This window comes from Rhineura floridana, chromosome 3 (genome assembly GCF_030035675.1).
Source record: "Rhineura floridana isolate rRhiFlo1 chromosome 3, rRhiFlo1.hap2, whole genome shotgun sequence".
Taxonomy (NCBI): domain Eukaryota; kingdom Metazoa; phylum Chordata; class Lepidosauria; order Squamata; family Rhineuridae; genus Rhineura; species Rhineura floridana.
This window is the reverse complement of record NC_084482.1, coordinates 127,353,981-127,375,874: the sequence shown is the minus strand read 5'-3', so window position 1 is coordinate 127,375,874 and position 21,894 is coordinate 127,353,981. Positions and strand designations below refer to the sequence as shown.

General features: G+C 44.2%; 2 protein-coding genes across 7 annotated transcripts in view; both read left to right on the top strand.

The window, feature by feature from the left end:
* Positions 1–1,907: 1,907 nt before the first annotated feature.
* On the top strand, positions 1,908–14,620 carry HYAL1 (hyaluronidase 1). Of its 5 annotated transcripts, none has more exons than XM_061617846.1 (5): positions 1,908–1,925; positions 4,520–4,618; positions 10,245–11,778; positions 12,498–12,587; positions 13,341–14,620. In XM_061617846.1, exons 3-5 carry the CDS (start codon positions 10,852–10,854, stop codon positions 13,653–13,655), a joined length of 1,332 nt encoding a protein of 443 aa, XP_061473830.1. In that variant the 5' UTR covers positions 1,908–1,925; positions 4,520–4,618; positions 10,245–10,851; the 3' UTR covers positions 13,656–14,620. The 5 variants fall into 5 exon arrangements, with proteins under 5 accessions (XP_061473830.1, XP_061473829.1, XP_061473831.1 ...); XM_061617845.1 differs by lacking the exon at positions 1,908–1,925 and adding an exon at positions 3,928–4,425; XM_061617844.1 differs by lacking the exon at positions 1,908–1,925 and adding an exon at positions 5,800–5,967 and having other exon boundaries at positions 4,439–4,618.
* A 2,438-nt stretch (positions 14,621–17,058) lies between these two features.
* The window catches only part of HYAL3 (hyaluronidase 3), a 29,080-nt gene continuing 24,244 nt past the window's right edge, over positions 17,059–21,894 (top strand). For both annotated transcript variants that reach the window (XM_061617838.1, XM_061617836.1), the window contains exon 1: positions 17,059–17,209. The gene's annotated coding sequence lies outside the window, so the exon portion shown is untranslated. The remainder of the gene's footprint in view (positions 17,210–21,894) is intronic.

The window sequence follows — 21,894 nt, the reverse complement described above, 5'->3', positions numbered from 1 at the left end:
AACTCTAGGGGATACCTGATAATCAAATGGAGATTACAAAGAGACAAGCCACTAGGCAGAGGGGAGAAACAGGTGTTTTTGATGTGCTGGTACCCAATCAATCACAGCTCTGATTTCACTCATTAGCTAAAAACATGAAGGGGTGGGGACTTGAAGCAGCAGGCTAGCTCATTTTGCAGAAATTGCAGGCAGGATGGCTCACATTTTGTTGCTTAGTTTTGGTTCTAGACCAGGTAGAAAGTTGATTTTTTAAAAGCCTAAGAGTCTAGGCTCCCTGCTGGTCCTGGGCCCACTAGAAACCTACTCTTTCTACCTGTCTGTTGGCGGCCCTGCTGCAGTTCAATTTTGTGTTACTTTTTCCACCAGGAGAATCTATAGGGCCAGAAGTAATTGTCAGCACTTGATTCTAGAAACATCTGGCAAATTTATATGGAGGGCAGGGAGTGCCACTGTGTTATTTAGTCAACGTGCCAAGAGTGCTTTGGTAGACATACCTAGAATAATGAAAGATCACTTGAAGCTGTTTTGTATTTTGCTGTATTCCAGGAGAAGAATCACAAATGTTAACTCTTTGCTAGGTCTCCCGAAATTTGCCAAAATCTTTGGAAAAACAGCTTATATCTTCCTGATCAACACCCGATGGACAGTTGGCTCCCCTGTTGCCAAAGTACTTCATTAATGTTCAGAGCAAAACGAAATTATTGGACTTATAGTTAGACTAGTGGAACCACCACACAGTGAGGGTAAAACAGATTTTTCATATGTTATGAAAACTTACCCTCATCACTGCAGACACTTGATATAGTAATGATCAGCCTCCATGTCCCTAAGACTGAAATCCTATACCACTTACCTGGGAACAAATTCTATTGAACTTACTTCTGAGTAGACAAGCCTATTCTGGACATGTTCTGATGAACTGGAAGTGGAAAGGTTTTTTGAGAGCAATGAGAAAATGTTCTGAAGCTCTTACAGAAAAAAAGCACAGAAAGAGAAATAAGGGTACATGATTAACACGCCCAGAAAATGCATTTTTGAACAGACGCATTGGTCCTTGAATATATTACTCCCACCTGCTTAGGTTTAAGTGGGCAGCACCTAGGGATTATTTAATTTTGACAACAGAAAAACAGTATTTGAGTTCCAGGGCTTCAGTGCCACTACTGTTGCTTTTGGGGACAGCAGCTGCTTTCAAGTCAGCATTTCCTGCCCTATTTGTAAATAAACAGGTATTCCAAAATGCTGTTTAATCCCCAGAGGGATAGCCCATGTTAGTCTGGTACAAAAAAGAGTCTACAGGCCTCCTAAAGATTAACACATTTATTAACATAAGCTTTCATATAGAAGAGTCCACTTTATCAGAGGCACTTGGTGGACTCTAATCCATGAAATCTTAAATTCATTAGTCTTTAAGATGCCACATTAACCCCTAGCAGACTCTCCTCCAAAGGAAAATTGCTTTATAAGGTGTCGTAAAACTTCCTGCCTCTCAGAGAAGTGGGAAACATGAACCAAAATGTTTTGTGTCCTAGCTACAGGCACAGGCAACAGTGTGGAAAAGAAAAAAGGATACAAATGAAGCAACATACACACAGGAAAGCTGTTAAGATTGGGGCTGCTGAGTTTGTTTTTCCTTAAAGACTTGACAAGCAGAATATAATGGGATGCCTTTTTCTGACATGCAACCAGGCAGGGGTAAAGCTTCACCTATTGTATTTCCTCTTGTTCTGCAGCTGCTGAAGACACAGAAGCCTTTCTACAGCAGGTGTGGCGAGCCTTTGGCCATCCAGAGGTTGATGAACTACAACTCCCACCAGCCCTAGTAAGCCTGGCCAATGGCCATGGATTATGGGAGTTGCAGTTCAACAACATCTGGAGGGTGGAAAGCAGGAGTTCTGAGTCATGAGCAGCAGGAAGCTAATCTGGTAGGAGATTGCTGTTTGCTTTTTGAAAGGAAAAATATTTTTACTGGAATGGGTAGATGTCTCCTGGGCTGCTTCATACTCCGATTAGGATGGCATTTTATGAATTTAATCTGACATGTTTTAAGGAGCTGGGTGGAAAGAAATTCACTTTGCAAGACTGAATTAATTCTGGTAATTGAGGTCAGCTGTTCACAGCATAATTGATCCAGCGGGACAATAATTTGCTGGCTTGAATTAGCTGTTCCACTTTACTAAGAAGAAGCTGATGCTGGCAAACAGGCTCCGTCCAAAGCAGAGGCAGGGAATCTTGTGCCCTCCAAATGTTGCTAGATTCCAACTTGCATCAGCTCCACCCAACATGGCAAAAGGTCGGGGATGATGGGCAACTGGAGTCCAAAATATCTGGAGGACACCAGGTTGAGGAAGGTTGATCTAGAGTACAATTACCAAGTTTAGTGCTCAGAAACTCATCTCCTCTAGGGAATGCTATTTTAAAGGCTACTGGCATAGTGCCTCTGAGCAGAACTTGGAAAAGTTACTTTTTAAAACTACAACTCCCCTCAGCCCCAGCCAGCATGGCCACTGGATTGGGCTGATGGGAGTTGTAGTTCAAAAAAGTAACTTTTCCAAGCTCTGCCTCTGAGCATATGCAGAGTGTGTTACAATTGTGAAGACAGCATACTTTTGTTAAGACCTGGGAGAGACTGTACCTAACTTATTTATTTGGGAAGACTGTCTTTTGACAGCACGGATGTAATGGTGGCTTGTAGTGAGGGGGGAGCACTCTCTATATGTTCAAAGGTACTGTGTTTATTTTGTATGCATGAAAGCAGAGCCCTGATGAAGACTTTCTAGGGTTGAGCCTGGCTCAAATTAAGCCTTCACTGAGATTAAAGACCATCTCAACACCAAGTTAGTACTTCCCCACCCCCAGAGGTAACTTTTAGCAGCTGCATAGGAAAGAGAAATGGAAGAGGTGCAGCTTTCCCCCCATCATGCAAAAAAAAAAGCTGTGTTTATTGATTCCTGCCTGTCATGCAGCACTTAAAAGTACCACAGAAGTGTCTCAGAATAACAACCCTGTGACCTGAAGTTAATGCACTATTTGTAGTTTCAAAATACAGCACAGTATCCATCAGATCACTCTCCCCTTCAGTTTACTGAACAAAGTATTTTGTCATTTCACATTTTTGTTTCTTTGAATCTCCAGACCTTCTAGGTTCAGCCCTCTTCTGACAGCTCTACCACATCCATGTTCCCCTAGGTTCCCACTGGTATGAGTGGGTGCAATTTGGATGGGAAATTGTCTGGCTTGCCTTTGTGACTTTTAAAATGTTAGTAATTATTTCTAAATTGGCATATATTTGCATATAAATGAACACATGAAAATTTTATGCATTTCAAAAAATTGTCCGGGCCCCAGTCTTTTGAGTACCAAGCGATGCTCCAGTGCACAGCATTTTTCTAAAGACCTAGTTTGGCTAGGCCGAGCCCCTTGCCCGCTGCTCGCCAGTATCCTCCTGCTGCAGGCTGCGTCGTCCATTCTGGAGAGAGAAGAGTTAAGCTTCCACTATCAAAAGCGGAGCTCGGGGTCCGCCTCCAGAAGCTGGAGAGCTTAATTGTTTCCTTTCGCAGAAACCTCTCCCGCCCGCTCCTCGGAGCACGAGCGAGCGGGGTTGGCTACACAACAGAAACCAGACTCCCAAGGAGCAAGCGATTTGTTCCCCGCCTTCGCATCGCCCTCGCCAGTCCGCCCCCCTCCGGGTTTTTGGCCAGCTGCTTTTCTAATGAGCTGTACACTCAGGAGGGGAGGGACGCGTGGGATTTGTGCTGCCCTCTGCCGATCAATGTCCCACACGCCGCCCCGGACTCCAAAACGATGCGCGCGAGAGCTAGCGAGCGAGCGCACCTTTCCTCTCTACCTTCTTCCAGAACTTACACCCAGGAGAAACGAGCGGTGCTGCCGCCGATTCTTCATAAAGTACGGCCTGCCCACCCCACACAGGGAACCTTGTACTGCACGTGTACAGTGCTTGGTTAACTGTGGTTTGTATCGGAATCCTTCCCTTTCGGGATGACAGCGGTAGGGCTTCCATGGTCACTGGCGGGGGAAAAGAGACAATCGTAGGACCTCCACACCAAACTCACAAGAGAAGAACGACCATCACTAGCACATACACGTCCACGCCAGTGTCTTTCTCTGCCGAAGAACCACCTGGGATTTGAAAAACACTTTTAACAATATCTCGGGCCGTACGTGTCTCCTACCCAGCGTCCATTTCACGCCCCACCCCCGGGCCTGATTGCGAGACTACCCCGATAATTTTACTTTTCTTTCCCGTAAAAATACTCCCCTTCACACAGGAATGCGTATTATGCGGGCGAGCGTCTACGTGCCCCATCTAACTTGTATGGGAAGTGACGTTCCCCCTCCATCCCCATTCGCCAAAAGTTTGGGAAGGGGGCGGGGTTGGGGAATATTCCACTTCTCCAGAAACCGGTGAGTCTTGTGGGCGTGTGTTTTCTTTGCATGTTTTCTGACTATAACTGTACTTTTATTCCATCATGTTCCCATTTCCCCTTTCTCTTATGAGCCTATCGCAAAGGCTGCCCGACTGTTTCAGATTGCTCCAAGCGGATACCAATGAATTCAGACTTTTGTAAGACCCTTTATTCTGCAACCAGAACGCAATGTAAGTGTGCGCTATTAGGGAGGTGAATAATTTAGAGCGGTCATATTTTTAAAATCTGTTTTACTCTAAAAGCCATACTTTTTAATCTGGGCTCAGTTATCAGCATCTCCAGTTAGACAGGGGTGAAATTTTTTTATGTCTTAAACTTTTGGAAGGAATTACTGTCTGTCAGAGTACACAGTTCTGGACTAGATGACTCAATATGCTTATATTTTAAAAATCACAAAATCTAATTTCCTTTCCTTAGTGTCTGTTGCTTTTCTTCTCTATCGCAATTTACATTTGGAGCAGGGATTTGCCTTACTGCCGATAGCCTGAAATACTTTGTAAAACCCTGTGTACATCTATAAATACAAATAAAGCAGTTACAGATGTACCACTTTGATTTAATTGGTACATAATTTAAAGTTCATAATTCATCTGCAGTGATATGGGAACAAAAGTATCTACATTTGATGCCTCTTCGTAGTTTTTGCTGCAGCTTCTAGAATTTATTACTCTACAAATGTTTAAACTTCTTGATAGCCAAGACCAACATTTGCCAATGTGATGTAGCGGTTGGAATATCAGACTGAGACTTGGGAGACCCAGGTTTGAATCACCACTCGGCCATGAAGCTCACGGGGTGACCTTGGGATGACGCTGAAGTTGGTTCCTAGTTCCCAGTTCCTTATTTGCTCTATGATATGCCAGTGCTTTCCGTCTGGCCCAGAGCCTCTGCTAGGTGCAGGGCATGGATAAGGACATGTACACGAAACCAAAATAGACCAAAAAAATGCAGGAAAAAACAAGTAACTGTGGGTGCCCATTCCACAGTCTGCTCCGAGCCAGGACAAATCATACACCCTAGGAAGCTCTGGGCCAGGCGGGACGCACTGGCATCTCATAGAAGACATCTCCCCTTTCCTGGGGTGTATGATTTGTCCTGGCCCAGAGCAAATTTTGGGGTGGGCACCCTCAGTTACTTACTTGTTATGATTTTGTGATATCATTATGCATTTGTGAGCATTTCAGAAGCCTGAGAATTTTGATTGAATAAATTTATTGTTATTCTTGATGGTGAGAGTCCCCAGATCACAGCGATATATGATATGGGGTACCCCAACATATATTTTGGGGTTCAGAGACATGTTAACTTTCCTTTGGAGTTGCTGTAGCTGTGCACTTTTATTCTTTTTTAGTGTTTTGAACTTTCAAGCAAATAAGGAACTGGGAACTAGGAACCAACTTCAGCGTCATGACCTTGGGCCAGTCACTGTCTCTCAGCCTAACATACCTTGCAGGGTTCTTTTGAGGATAAAATCAGGAGAATCATGTTTCTACGCCACCTTGAGCTCCTTGGAGGAAAGGTGAGATATTAATGTAATAGTAACTAAATAAGTAGAGTTTCTCTCTGCTTTTATATATGTAGGTATGGGCCACTTCTCCCATTGTAGTGGTATTATCTTGGGAGCTCTTTTTTCTCTCCCTACTATCTTCTCTCAGTGATAGAAGTCCAGCTGTCAGACATTTGTGGATAGTATTGCTAATGATTGGCAGTCTAATAAAAAATAGTCAGATGATCTTGCATGAGTTGATCTTATGATGGTGAATGGGATTAAATGCTTGAACAGCCTCCAAAAACCAAGGAGGAAGAAGGGTTTAAAGCAATGGAGGGGAAACAATGTTAGGCTGAGATACTTTCTTAATAATAATATAATATAATATAATATAATATAATATAATATAATATAATATAATATAATATAATATAATATAATATAATATAATATAATATAATATAATATAATAATAAATTTTATTTTTAAGTCGCCTATTTGGCTGCGACATCGGCCACTCTAGGCGACGTACATAAAAAGATAAAAGGATAAAAATACAACATTTAACCAGAACAACAGTCGATGAAACTCTAAAACCGCCCATCTATACAGCTAACCCTAGTCCACCCCAGCAATCCTGTATGCCTGCCTGAATAGCCAGGTCTTTAAGGCTTGGCGGAAGCCTACCAGGGAGGGGGCATGGTGAATATCATAAGGCAGGGAGTTCCAGAGGGTGGGGGCCACAATTGAAAATGCCCTCTCTCTGGTCCGCACCAGCCTAGCTGTTTTAACTGGTGGGACCGAGAGAAGGTCTTGCATGGCTGATCTTGTCAGGCGGCATATTTGGTGATGTTGGAGGCGCTCCTTCAGATAAACTGGTCCGAAACCGTAAAGGGCTTTAAAGGTTAACACCAACACCTTGAATTGGGCCCAGTACACAACTGGTACCCAGTGTAGTTCTTCTAACACCGGAGTGATGTGATCACGGCAACGGCTGTTTTTGATCAAATGTGCCGCCGCATTCTGTACCAGCTGGAGTTTCCGGACCATTTTCAATGGTAACCCAACGTAGAGCGCATTACAGTAGTCTAAGCGAGAGGAGACCAGGGCATGTACTACCCGTGGGAGCAGATGGACAGGAAGGTAGGGTCGCAGCCTCTGTATTAGATGTAATTGATACCAAGCTGCCCGGCTCACTGCCACAATCTGAGCTTCCATGGACAGCTGGGAGTCAAGAATGACCCCGAGGCTGCGGACCTGGTCCTTCAGAGGCAATCTTACCCCATTAAATACCAGGTCTATATCTCCTAACCTTCTCTTATCTCCCATGAGCAGCACCTCGGTTTTATCGGGGTTCAGCTTCAGCCTATTCCTTCCCATCCATTCACTTATGGACCTCAGGCACTTGGACATGGTATCCACAGCCAACTCTGGTGAGGACTTAAACGAGAGATAGAGCTGAGTGTCATCCGCATATTGGTGACACTGCAACCCAAATCTCCTGATGATGGCCCCCAGCGGCTTTACATAGATGTTAAATAGCATGGGGGAGAGGACAGAACCCTGTTGCACTCCACAATTAAGAGGCCAAGGGTCTGAAACCTCATCCCCCAATGCTACCCGTTGATGCCTGTCTGAGAGATAGGAATGGAACCACCGCAAAACAGTGATCTGTTCCTGCATACCTTTTATTTCTCAGTCACTCATACTTTTTTCCTCTCAACGCTGTACTTAGTGCAAACAAGTGGCAAAACGTCCAGGTACAGTAATACCTCAGTGAACGAAGTACCTGTGTTCCTGGACATTACTTCTTTAACAGAAGCATTGGTACCAGAGGTAGGGATAACATGAAAAGAACAGGGGTAGGTTTCTACCCCACATAAAAGAGGAACAGTTCAACATATTTCAGCCATTTTTTAAATTCAAACCTAACAATATGCATGTCTGAAATGAAACAACCAGGTCGGGTAAGCCTTGCATACAGACCACCTGAAGGCTTCTTCCAAAATGCATCCAGGGATGCCTACCTAATCTTTCTTTTTTATCATGTAGCATGTTGCTAGAGCAATCTAAATCTTTGAGCACAGTTCTCCTCTCCAGACACTGGACCAGGCAGGCAAGGGGCAGCCACCACTACCACCCTATGCTTGGTCTCTCTCTCTACCATCCTCCCCTGCGCTTGAGCAGACACGTCTGCAGTAAACAGTGCTTTCTGGGCACCCAAGGCACTGATTACTGTGGAGGTGCCTGCACCATTCTAGCCACATATGAGAGAGCTGCCTGCAGCAGCCACAATCCAGTAGACAAGGAGCCACGTTCTGACTATGTCAAAGTGTGCCCCCCACACCCCATGCCTCTCCAAAAGTCTTTGTTAAAAGAAGCTTCTTTCCTGGAGGATTTGTTAACTGATGTATTACTGCCCAATCTGTTAGAACGGTGTAGAAATGTACATGTTCATCTAAAATTGCAGTTTCAGACAGAGTCACAACCATTTGATTGTAGAGTCTGAGGCAAAATTCTTTATTCTTATAATGGTCTCTCCTTCGCTGTCTGTTCCAGCTAATGGTTCAAGGCTCCTCTGCAGAGCCAGCTCTGCCATTAGGCAGAGAGAGGTAGCCACCTCGGGAGGCAGATGCCAGGGAACAGTGGTGGCAGCCCGACAGCTGTTCCTTCTGAGCCCCTTGGCTGTATCCTTCTGCTGGAGGACAGAGCTGCATGTGCCATGCAGCCTGTCCTGCACCTCCATAACTACCCTGGTATCCTCAGATGTGGTACAGGATGCTATCTTACTGGTAATATTGAGGTTAGATTCAGCTGCCAGTGCAGTTGGCTCCTGTACATGGAATGGGGGTGGGCACTCTCTTGCCCTTCACCTTAGGCAACAAGATGTGTTGGGTCAGCTGTGCTCCTCTGGAAAGCTTTTGCTGTGATTTGTTTTGTTGGATTCTAATCTGTGTGATGCTGTTGCTGCTGCTCTTTGAACAAAGTTTTAGGCAGGAGTAGGGAGGCCCCTAATTGCTCTCCCCTCATAGCTAATCATGTCCCCCATAGCATAGGTGGGGAACCTGTGGCCCTCCAGATGATTTCGGACTGCAACTCCCATCATCCCTGTCTTTTGGTCATGCCAGCTGGGGCTGATGGGAGTCCAAAAACATCTCAAGGGCCACAGGTTCCCCATCCCTGCCCTTTAGCCTCTAAAACCAGTAGCTGTGGGGGCCCTCACAAAAGGTAAAGGCCCAGGCTGTCTCTGGCCACCTGTAATTCAAGTGATGGATAAGAAAGAGTTTCATTATTTTATTTACCTAACTGTTCTTAAGTTTCAGCTTGTTTGATGCCAACTGCCACTTACCACTGTGTGTTTGTTTACAGTAGGACCATCTTTATGACAGCCATGCCTTTGGCACAATTAGCTTTATGGTGCTTTCAGGGTTGAGGCTACTTTACCTGCCCAAGCAGTGGTTAAATCAGAGCAAAAAGGGATGCCAGCCTTCACATACAGCCTCAAGCCTGGCAAAGTGTTAGCAGTGTAGAATGTGTACAGATGTGTGGAATGTTCTTATGTATCACTTATAATGAAAAGCAACTGGGACCCATGTGGAGCCTTGTTAGTGAGGTTCAGTTTGATATGCCATCCCAGCTTGAGGTCTTTTATGCTGATGGGGTGGAACGGCTAAAATTGTGAACTGTGAGCTGGGAAGTGATCTAGTCAAATCTTGTCTCAGCCACAAATTCACTAGGTTGCTTTAGTCAAACCACTATTCCATGGATGGAATGCAGCCCTCCATCTGGTCCTCTGGACTCTCCCCAGCCACACCCCTTCCTTCCTGCAGGCCATGTTCTCTCCAGCCCTGCTCTGCATCCTCCTCCAGTGCTTTTTAATGGCTGGAATGTGTCCTTGAACTCTTCTAATGCCTCTTAGTTGCCTGGAGGGAGGGCAGAGAGAGGTGTGTGTGTGCATGTGCATGCATGCATGTGTGTGTATAAACTAGCCTGCTGTCTAAAGGTAAGCCTCTGGTCCTGCTCACTACAGACATGTGGCCCCTGCAAGGTTGCCCAGAAGGAAAGGAGGTTCTCAAGCTGAAGAAAGGTTCCCCACCCCTGTGCTGTTCTCTTGGCATTGGCCCTAAATCCCTGCAACATTCAGGTTGTAGGGCTGTTGTAAGAATTTCTGAGATAATGTATGTTGCAATGCTTTGAGTACTTGAAATGCTATTATTATTATTATTATTATTATTATTTAGTGATGTTCTTTGATCCCTGTTCTGCCTCAGTGTTCTTACTTTAGCCCGTTCTCTTTTTCCCCATAGGAGATTTAACCTGCATTCAGAGGGGCCCTGTCTACTTGGATACATGAAACTTTCCTTTTGAAACAGCAATCTTTGTAGAGTGACCCTGTCATCTTTCCGAAAAGGAGAAAAGTGACTGTGCTTGAGGAGAGGAACAAAAACATTAACAAAGCTTGTTTTTAGAGGGAGCATGAAAGCAAAGGGATAAGGATATCTCTGTCCATCCTGGCAACAGTAAACTCTACTGAAATGTCTGCCAGGGTCACTGGAAAAGCAAAGCTCAAAGGTTAGTGCCGAATCCCAGCAACATTTTTGTTATAGACCATTGCAGCACTCTGGCATATATTTACTACTTGTTTTGCCTCTGGAAGAATTTGGAAATGTGGGAAGAAGATTAAAAAACAAGCAATCAGGACTTCATTGTCTCCTCTTTTATAGCTTCCCCATCTTCAGAGGTGGGTTAAGAAGGAAAACTGCTGACTCTGAGAAGTATTCTTTTTCCCTTCTGTTGACATTCATTTCCCCATTTGCTGGAAATAACATTATTCCTTTTGAACAATTTTGCCAGAAGCTGGTGGTGTTGCAAGGGACAAAAAGACCTGGAGCTCTTTCCAAGGCATCTCGGAAAATGGGATTCAAAACAGCGATTAATATGGCATTCTTGACACTGTGGGTCTTGCTAAACATGTTCTCAATGGCTTGGAACCACAGAATGGCTGGAGGCGGCCCTGTAATATTGGATCATCCATTCATCACGATCTGGAATGCTCCAAGTCAAGAATGCCAAGAGAAGTACAATGTATCCCTTGACTTGGGGATTTTTGATGTGGTCCTCAACCAGAATGAAACATTCGTGGGGAGAGATATTACCCTTTTCTACAGCAACAGGTTAGGATATTATCCATATTACACTGAGAATGGAACAGCAGTCAATGGGGGTATCCCTCAAAATGCCAGTCTCAAGAATCATCTCTGGAAGGTTCAGCAAGACATTAAAGAAACCATTTTGGAGGCTGGCTTCAAAGGACTGGCAGTCGTGGACTGGGAGAGCTGGCGTCCCTTGTGGGTTCGGAACTGGGAGTCCATGCAGATCTATCAGAATAAATCTATAGACCTTGTTAAGGAGCAGCACCCTGACTGGCCTGCTGATAAGGTGGCCAAGGAAGCCCAGTTACAATTTGAGAAGAGTAGCCGGGCGTTCATGGAGCAGACTTTAGCACTTGGCAAAGCCCTGAGGCCAAAGGGTTTCTGGGGCTTCTATGGCTTCCCAGGCTGCTATAACTATGAATACAAAAATGCCAGTTACACAGGAGAATGTCCAGAGATCGAGAAGCAGAGGAATGAGGAATTGCAGTGGCTCTGGAACCAAAGCCAAGCCCTTTATCCCAGCATTTATCTCCCCAAAGAGCTCAGATTCCTCAACAAAACTCTTCAGTTTGTCCGTCATCGAGTCCAAGAGGCATTCAGGATAGTGAATCGGACGGAGAACGGCAGCATCCCAGTCTTACCTTACGCTTCCATTTCATATGAGTTCACTCAGAACTTCCTCTCACAGGTACAGCTATTCCCAGTGTTCCAATGCAGTGTTTGATCAGCCTTTTCCAATAAGGATTTAATTGAAAAACATTACATGGAAGTAAAACCCGTGAATTTCAGTGAGACATACTTCTCTATCAGTAGGCTTAGAGTCTTGACTTCAGCGCGCAGTCAACCTTAGGCATCTGCGACAGTGATTTTCCAGATAATGACCAGCAGACATGTCAAGCTTTTTCTAATATTTCTTTTTGAGAGTTAACACTTACATGTAAATGTGCATGACAACATTTCTCCTGGGTAAGCAAAAATGTTGTTCTTGTTGTTTTCATTTTTGTAATGAATTCAGGTTATGTTCTTTTTGGTCACAAACATGATCAAGTCTCTTATTTTTTAATGAGCCAAGGTTGAAAATTCTTGTGTTTTGAATGTTTGACTTTTAAAAAAAACCAAAAAACACACACCATATTTTTCATTTTAGAAGAAAATACTCCAGAAGGAAAAATATCAAACTATTCCTATTTCTGATTCTTTGTGTATATATATAAAAAAAGATTAAAAAACTTGATACTGTCATTGTTAATTCTGTATCAATAATGAAGACATCTTGCAAAACATAGAACCAACACAGCCCCTGCCCAGCGGACTGCAGTCTGTCAGTAAGAGTATCCAGGAACATAAATCCAGGTATGAAACAAGAGAGTTGAGATCTCATTGATTTTACTTCTGCTTGCCTTGCAGGAGGCCCTGGTCCACACCATTGGTGAGAGTGCTTCTCAAGGCACTGCTGGGGTCATCTTGTGGGGGAGCAAAAATTACAGTTACTCAGAGGTGAGTGATGTAGAGCAGCAGGGTTGGAAGTGGGAAGCCAGGGTGGTGTAATCGTTAGTGTTGGATTTGGACTGAGGAGTCCCAGGTTCAAATCCTTGTTCAGTCATGGGTAGTCTTGAAGCCAGTCACAGTATCTCAGCCTCTCCTATCACGCAGGGTTCTTGTGAGGATAAATTGGAAGATAGAAGAGCTTTGTATGTTATCTTGGGCTCCTGGAGGAAGGGTGAGATTAAAATGTGACAAAATAAAGACACTTGGCATTAAAAACCATGCAATCTAGTGCAGTCAGGATGGCTGCAGGGTCCTGCATCCTGAATTGGGAAGAATTGCTTGGAGGTGTAGATGATAGCTAGGAACACAGCAGGCCTGGTCACTGTTCACACCTCAGCTGGAGGTTCCCTGTCACAGCTTGCACAAATGTTTTTTTCCACCTCTCTCTGCTTTTGTTCATCCATCTGTACATCATGGTAATAGCCTTGTGGGTGTGAATAAATATAAGGATTATAGGTGCTCAGGCTTGTGGTTACTCCTGTGCTTATGTGTGCAGTGATGTGGGTCTTGCATTGTGAGTGACCCTTGAGGCAGTGAAGCTGGGACTAGGAAATCATGCAGTGGGAACAGGAATCCTCCCATTCATGCTCTTAAAGGGTTGGTCATAAAGGAGCAAGCGTGCGTTGAAGGAACTTGGTTGTTGCAGACTCAAAAGGGAGAAATGTTAACTTTTTTTTCTGGACCTGCTTTTGCACCTTTCAGGAAGCCTGTCTTGATGTGAAGAAGTATGTGGACACTGTCCTTGGTCCATACATTATAAATGTGACCAGCAGCACTAGGTTGTGTAACCAGATATTGTGCTCCAAGCATGGTCGCTGTGTGAGGCAGGATGAGCACCCTGAAGCTTTTCTGCACCTTGCTTCTGCCAGCTTCTCCATTAAGAGGCATCATGTGGAGCCACATTTCATTCTCATGGGTCAGATGTCGAAGAAAGAGCAAGTCAAGATGGCCAAAGAATTCACATGCCAGTGTTATAGTGGCTGGGAAGGCTTGCAGTGTGAGAAAAAGTCAAGTTAGAATGAGCTATACCATATGAGTTTGCACATGTGCTCTTGATCTACAGGAAAAGCTCAGTCCTGCAGGAAAGAAGCATATACAAGCATGTCCTTCAAAGGAATATAACTCCCCATACACACACATATGAGAGAATCTCATCACAGCCACATACACCTTGTGATCAACATGTGCTCATACTTACTTGCCTCCAAAGCACACACATGGCTTCCTCCTAAAAGATACAATCTACTTAGAAGATACACACAGTCTGAGAGGGACAGCTTTTAAAGAAAGGCAACACTGTAATATACCACTCATCCATAAAGTACATTATAAAAACTAATAACACATGAGTATCCATGTACATAGATTTGTTTAAATTACACAAATCGGTAAATGCGTATTAGATACATTGCTGGCTGCCATTACAAAACCATTCAGCGCCACCTGCTATCTAACCACCTTGACAACACCAAAATTTAGGATAGCTTTTACCCGGGCTAAATTTAACGTTCTACCTTCGGCTTAATTGGAGGGGAGGTTTAAAAAAATTCCAGTTAAGGAGCGGCTCTGTCCTTGCGGTGAAGAGGCAATCAAGACAATTAACCATGTTCTTCTCCGTTGTACCTTTTACCGCGATCTATGTTTTGCCCTTATTACCCCTATCCTGCAAAGTATCCCCGGCTGGGATGAGGCCTTTTATGTCCAATTTCTTTTATCGGACGCCACTTTAGAAGTGACCGCCAAGGAGGCAAGCTTCTGCGGGGCGGCCATACGTTGCAGAAGGACTCTGACCACTGAGCACTAATATAGTACTGACCTTAACAGGAATTTACTTCCAGCACTACTTTGGGCTTAATTGTTTTAACTGTTTTTACTATCAAACCTTATTTCGTTTTTAACTTCTCATTTTGTATCTTTGTCTGCTGGTCTAAGAACCGTAACAATAAATATTCATTCATTGGCTGCCATTGCCACATTCCACAGCCCCCTGTCCTATCGTGTATGGTTTGACTACCACTCTCCAAGAGTGCTGGCTACTATTATGAGTAAGCTTCATATTTCAAACAGAAAACATAAATCTATTTTCAGATTTTTCTAGTAGTTAGGACAGCCTTCCTCAAGGTGGTGCCCACCAGATGTCTTAGACTCCAACTTTCATCAGCCCCAGCCATTGTGCTGGCTGTGGTTGATGTTGTGGTTCAAAACATCTGGAGGACATCAGGTTGGGGAAGGGTGAGTTAGAATAGCAAATTGAATGTGTGCCAAAGTTTATCTCTGTTCAGGTAGTATCTGATAATGTTATCCCAGCACATAGTTTTTGATGTATCGTACTGCTCAAGCAGGATCAGAGCACAATAGTACTCTCCCAGTTGTAATTCCTTGCATCTGGTATTCAGAGGCATACTGACTCTGGTAGTAGAGGTAGAATATATAGCCATTGTGGCTGATAGCCATTGACAACCTTAGCCTTCATGAATCTAACTGAATGACTTATAATAACAATTCCTGGAATTGTTTGTTTTCCTGATAGTGCACGTTGATGGTGGGGAGATTTAGGGTGCTGAGGGAGGGATGGGGTCATATGCCTCACAAGCTTGCACTTATGCAAAGCTGAGTTCCAGGCACTCATTAATGGAGGTAGAGGTGCAGTAGATCCCTTGCAGGGGTCTACTGTGCTCTGCACTAGTGCAAATTCTTCTGCACTCCTGGAGTTCTGATTAAAGGCATCCACACCTACCTGGAACCAGTGTCAAGAGGCATTTCTTTCATTCTTTCATTTCTTTCATTCTTAAAACTGAGTTTGGGCAAGAACATATAATATACTAAAGTACATAATATCAACCATATAAAGCAAAACATACTTCATATCCCCAATGAGTATGGTAAGTCCAGGTATGTAAATGAATAATAGTGCAATCCTATATATGTCTACTTGGAAGTAAGTTCCCTTGAGTTAAGTGGTGCTTACTCCCAGGTAAGTCTGCATAAGAATGCAGCCTTTATCACATTTGGTATAGGATATACCAATGTCTGAGAAGACATGATTCACTAGAAAAGACAATAATGCTGGGAAAAACAGAAGGGAGTAGAAAAAGAGGAAGGCCAAATGAGATGGACTGACTCCATAAAGGACGCCACAGACCTGAACTTACAAGATCTGAACAGGGTGGTTCACGACAGATGCTATTGGAGGTTGCTGATTCATAGGCCATAAGTCGTAATCAACTTGAAGGCACATAACAGCAACAAAAATACCAATGTCAAAGCAGTAGAGCGGGAACCCCTTAAGAGTGAACATAATCTTACTATTTGTTAAATCACACACCATGATCATCCATCCTATACTGATAGGAGAAAAAAAGCAAAAATTATAATTGATCCTTTAGGAGATGTTCCCTACATCCTGACTCTGTTGTTTTATTCTATAGTAAGAACTAGAATTTGTCTTTTCATGGCAGTAATATTTATGTAGTACTTAGTGTGACATAGTGGTTAAGGTGTTGGACTAGGACCTGGGAGACCAGGGTTCGAATCCCCACACAGCCATGAAGCTCACTGGGTGACCTTGGGCCAGTCATTGCCTCTCAGCCTCAGAGGAAGGCAATGGTAAACCCCCTGTGAACACCGCTTACCCTGAAAACCCTATTCATAGGGTCGCCATAAGTCGGGATCGACTTGAAGGCAGTACATTTACATTTAGTTTCACTTAGGGAAGCATACTTGATAAATCACTGAACTATACTAAATTTAAGATGTCTTTACAAACCAACAGTGGAAATTACAGAAGGCATCTGCCATTGAAGAGCTTACATCATGATGATTACCCTGGTTTCTGATATTTTTAGGCCTGTGCAGTGGACTGTCTTTTTGTTTAGTTTCTCCTCCCTATTTCCACACGTGTAACATATATTCATCTACCATAAGAACATAAGAAGAGCCTGCTGGATCAGGCCAGTGGCCCATCTAGTCCAGCATCCTGTTCTCACAGTGGCCAACCAGGTGCCTGGGGGAAGCCCGCAAGCAGGACCCGAGTGCAAGAACACTCTCCCCTCCTGAGGCTTCCAGCAACTGGTTTTCAGAAGCATGCTGCCTCTGACTAGGGTGGCAGAGCACAGCCATCACCGCTAGTAGCCATTGATAGCCCTGTCCTCCATGAATTTGTCTAATCTTCTTTTAAAGCCATCCAAGCTGGTGGCCATTACTGCGTCTTGCGGGAGCAAATTCCATAGTTTAACTATGCGCTGAGCAAAGAAGTACTTCCTTTTGTCTGTCCTGAATCTTCCTACCCTTCACTAACCGCATTCATCTTCTAAGAGCGCACGCCTTTCTAGGCACGAAGTTGAAAAATCAATGGGGGAGGCGGGGAAAAGGCGGCTCTTGAGGAAGAAATTTATTGGCCGCCAGACGGCAGTATGACCTGCGGAAGAACAAGTTGGACGCTTTTCCTTCCTCTCTTCGATGAGTGCGTAAGGGAGGGGAGGGGGTTCAGCGAGCGGTAATATTGCTCGGGAAGCCGCAGGAAGCTGGGAAAGTGGAGCCCGTGTCTGAAAGTCCCTGGAGTTTGCTAGAATGTTAGTATCTATCACCGCCCTCCTTTAAGCGCTCGTCGAGCTGGGTTTAGCGTTATTGCAAAGCTGATGATACGCCCCGAAGAAGGAGGGGTGTTAACATCCCCGTCAGTTGAGAGCAGGATTCTTAATGCGCCATCGTCCCACACTTTTTCCTGGGGTGGGGGGGCCGTGGGATTTTAGGGTGGCCACTTGTCGAAGGGAGGCGGTGGAGATTGGTTGAATCTGCCTTGTGGCATCTCGTCAGAAAAAGCTTCTGCAGAGCATCGGGTCGGGATGTGGGGGAGCGCCCCTCCGTCCCGACGTTCAGTTTGGCGGCTAAAGGCGGGGTGGTTTGCAAGAGTTGGTTAGCCCAGTTTTAGTACGCAGCAATGAGCGATATCGTCGGGAGAGCGAGAGGAGGAACGACAGAAAAAGGGGAAATCCTTTAAGCGGTCCCTTCTCTCGTTGAAGCCTCCAGGATAGCTACGGGCAGAGAGGAAAGGTCTGAGATTAAGAGGACACCTCCTCCCCCGGTAGCCCCTCAGATGGGTGGGAGGCGACAGTTTCTAGCCCGCTGAGTAGAACTTTGATGACGTCTCGTGGCCTTTCTGGGGAAGACTGTTTGCTCCCTTCTGCTCCCCAGATCTGTTAAAGGAGCTCAAAAGTGCGCTGGGCTGGGTGTGACAACATCCCACAGGAGCAGCAGAAGGGAGCTGGCAGTTCCTTGGAAGAGTGCGAAAGGGGAGGGATTCGGCAGGCAGGGCTGGCCGACTGCCTTAAATGAGGTGGCAGAGCCAGCCCACAATAACTAACATCCTCTCAATGAAAGATGTTTTCCCCAATGAACTGAAACGAAGTATTCCAGCGGGTGCACGTAGAACAAGACCATTGAAGCGCTTCTTCCACAGTAGCTCAAAAACTGTTTGCGGAGCTGGGTAACTTGCTATACTGGGCTAGAAAAAGAGAGGGGTGTTATAGTTAGAGCATCTAGTATCCTTTAATAATATCAGGAGAGAAGGGTACTATGCGTGTTGATATAGCAAGGCACACTGTCACCTCTAGCATCCTTGGGTTTGCCTTTCACAGGTCGGCGTGATATTGTTGTGAGCATTAATTTGATTAGTCACCATCTAATCATACTTTGATTAGCTACCATCTTTACTTTTCAGTAAAGAACACATCCCTAAGTCTTGCAATGTGCAGTTACGTTTGGTGACATTTTATTGAAATTTGTGTGTTTGTCTCTCTAGAAAGAGACTGAGAACCCATCTAGAATTTTGTTGCCTTTATAGATGTACTCCTGAAGGTAGCTATCCTATACAGTATGCTTGCTTGGGAATAAGGCCCAGTAGAGCTTGCTTCTGATTAAGCATGCATAGAATTGGACTGCAAGTATAATTTAATATGAGTTTAGTTTATGTAGATGGCTTCACTTATGTAGATGGCCAAGCACTTATTTGGAAATTAGTGGGATGTGAGAATCACTGGTGTGCTGTGCGCTCACCACTCCTCAGCATGGTGCTGTTTATAGATATGACTTTTGGTTCCAACCCTTCTTGTGGTTGAAAATGTGGTTTATTAGGGTTTCCCTGTACATTGGTAATTTTAGCTGGGATCTATTGACTGTCTCATCTTTTGGGTCTAGACAGTGTTTTTTGCAGCATGACTCTTGGACAGAACAACATGTAGAGTGGGTTAGAAATGGAAAATTTGCTTCCAGAAACTACACTGATGCATCATTTCACCCCTGGGAAAAGATGTGCTGGCTGGCAGATCCCAAGCCATCTCTGAGGGAGTCCAACCACACATAACAGGTGCAAACATCCGGGGCTTTGAACCGTTTCACTGTTGTGGAGTCCTGGTTTTGATTCTCCACTGTCCAGTGCCTTGGGTGAAGTGCCTGTGAAATGCAACATAGCCAGTTCAAAAAAACATAAAATACAAAAAGTGTGAGAATGACCCATCAGTGGTCCAGTGAAAAAACTTATTTGTTCCTTCTTATTATAGGTCCCTGTGTGGTAGTTTTGTACAAGACAGTAGCCTTGTGTGCAGTACAGATGAGACAGATACTAAATAGTCTATTGAAAGTACGTAGCCACTGTCACTCTTACTATGGGGCAATATCCTAATGAGTAAGTTGCAGACACACAAATCTAGGTCCTTTTCAAAGAGATCAGTGAGTGCTGTAATGCAGAATGAAACTTTCATTGAAAAAATGCTTATGTAAGCTTCTCTCCAAGTTGGTAAATGTAATTTGGGGGAAACAAGTGTAAAATGATGCATATTGGGGCAGAAAATCTTAATTTCATATATACGCTTAAGGGGTCTGAACTGGTGACCAGGAGCAGGACCTTGGGGTCATAGTGGACAACTCGATGAAGATGTCGACCTAGTGTGTGACAGCTGTGAAAAGGCAAATTTAATGCTGGGGATCATTAGGAAAGGGGTTGAAAATAAAACTGCCAGTATCAGGCTGTTGAACCTATGGTACAACTGCACCTGGGATACTGTGTACAGTTCTGATTGCCTCATCTAAAAAATGGTATTGTATCGCTAGAAAAGTAACTAAAGGTCCCCCATCAGGACTATTATAACATTTTGGGCTTTTTAGTATAGAAAAAAGGAGAGCAAAGGGGGGACATGATAAAGGTATATCAAACTATACATGGTGTGCAGGTAGTAGATTGAGAGCAGCTTTTCTCCCTCATAGTACTAGAACATGAAGACATCAAATTAAGTTGAATTTTGGAAGATTCAGAACAGACACAAGAAAGTACTTCATCATGTGATGAATAGTTAAAGTGTGGAACTCACTCCCATTAGGTGTAGTGATAGCCACCAACTTGGATGGCTTTATTTATTATTAAATTTATATCCTGCCTTTTCTCCCAAAGGACCCCAAGGTGGCTTTACAAGAGGATTAGACAAATTTGGAGGGGGGGTTAAGGCTATTGGTGGCTACTAACCTCAGTAGTTATGTTCTACCTCTGCTGTTGGAGGCAGTATGTTTTGAATAGCAGTTGTTGGAAATCACAAGTGGGCAGAGCGCTGTTGCACTTAGAACATATTGTGGACTTCTCATGGGCATCTGGTTGGCTGTAGTGAGTAGACCAGCCTTTCCCAACCAGTGTGCCTGCAGATGTTGTTGGACTACAACTCCCATCAGCCTCAGCCAGCATTGCCAATGGTCAGGAAAGATGGGAATTGTAGTCCAGCAACATCTGGAGGCACACCGGTTGGGAAAGGCTGGAGTAGAGGATGTTGAACTAGGTAGGCCTTTGGCCTGATCCAGCAAGGCTCTTCTTATGTCTCTGGCTACAATGTAGCAGAAGTTAGTTGTAACTCAGCCCCATGGAAAGCGATGAAAGGGGACTTCATCATGACTAACTTTAAGACTACAGTCTGTGTATATACATATATATATATACTTTTTATTAAATTTTAGGATATTACAAATCTTTAACACAACATCAGTAATCAAAATACAATCTACACATAAAAAATAGAACTTACTAAACTATCTTATATTTAATATGTCCCTCTAAACTATATCCCTCCACTTTTTGGGAGTAATCCTCATTGCTCAGTGGAACTTACTCTGGATGTATAGGGATTGTGCTGCGAGGGCCTTTACTTTCATCAGAGCATGGTCATGATTCACTTCTGCTCGGTTGTGCCTCTATTTTCCATCTGACAATGGGTAAACAGCAATCCTAGCTGTTCAAAACTCTGTTTTACAGTAATGTTTTCTGTGTCCCTGACAGGAATATGATTGTGTATACCAGAGGGAGGATCTGGAAGGGAATTGAACTTAATTAGTATTTTTAATTTCATTGCAGGAAAAGCTGCACTGGGCACATTAATAGAGTAGTGTGTTTCCTACCACCATTACCTGGGAACAGTCTATCCACCGTCTTGTGTTTCCAGTTTTGTGACCTTTTGCCAAGGAATGTTTGTTGGTAGCAGGTGCATTCCCAAATTACCTGTGACAGGGCAGGGTTTTTTCCTCCATTTGTTCCACCATGTGTTGACACTGGGAGGCAGCACAGCCACAGGCGGCAACAGAAGAACAACCCTCTGTGCTCTGAGACCTTGTAAACAACACTTTTCTTGTGCTTGCTGGAGACCTGGCAGAATGAATGTCTTCATGGTAACATCCTAGTTCTAACTAGTGGATTCCCTGGTCTGGCTCCCACAGCTCTGGTTCCATCTATTACTTTAGTAATGTAAGCTCCATTTGACTGGGTAGATATATCCACTGTTGACACTGAACATCCTAAGCTTACATGTTCATAGAACTGGTTTGTAATTGGGAGCATGTCCCTAAGTGACAGACTAGGATGCATGCACTAAAAAATTGTGTGAGGATGTGTCATGGCAAGGAGGAGTCAGCTGAGGAATTTGTGGCCCTCCAGATGTTGCTGGACTAAAGCTCCCATCATCCCTGACCAGTGGCCATGATAGCTGGGGCTGATGGGAGCTGAGGTCCAATGTCTGGAGGGACACAGGTTCCTCATCCCTGCTGTAGAGTAACGTAAAAACTAATCTGGGTTACCACCATCCTTCTGTGTCAGAATCCTCATTCTGTGACGTGGAGATGGAAGTATTGGGGAGGAGTTAAGGGCACAGTAAGTGGTAAGTCTAGTTTGCCTGCCTTGCCTGCCCTACTTTCTGAGCTGTTTCATTCTTGCTAGCCCTGCTCCTTG

Bases quoted from the DNA above. Each gene is read 5' to 3' on its own strand.
- HYAL1 (XM_061617846.1), top strand. From the start codon at position 10,852: ATGGGATTCAAAACAGCGATTAATATGGCATTCTTGACACTGTGGGTC. The intron at 11,779-12,497 runs GTACAGCTATTC...CTTGCCTTGCAG, and splicing joins CTCAGAACTTCCTCTCACAG to GAGGCCCTGGTCCACACCAT. The intron at 12,588-13,340 runs GTGAGTGATGTA...TGCACCTTTCAG, and splicing joins AAAATTACAGTTACTCAGAG to GAAGCCTGTCTTGATGTGAA.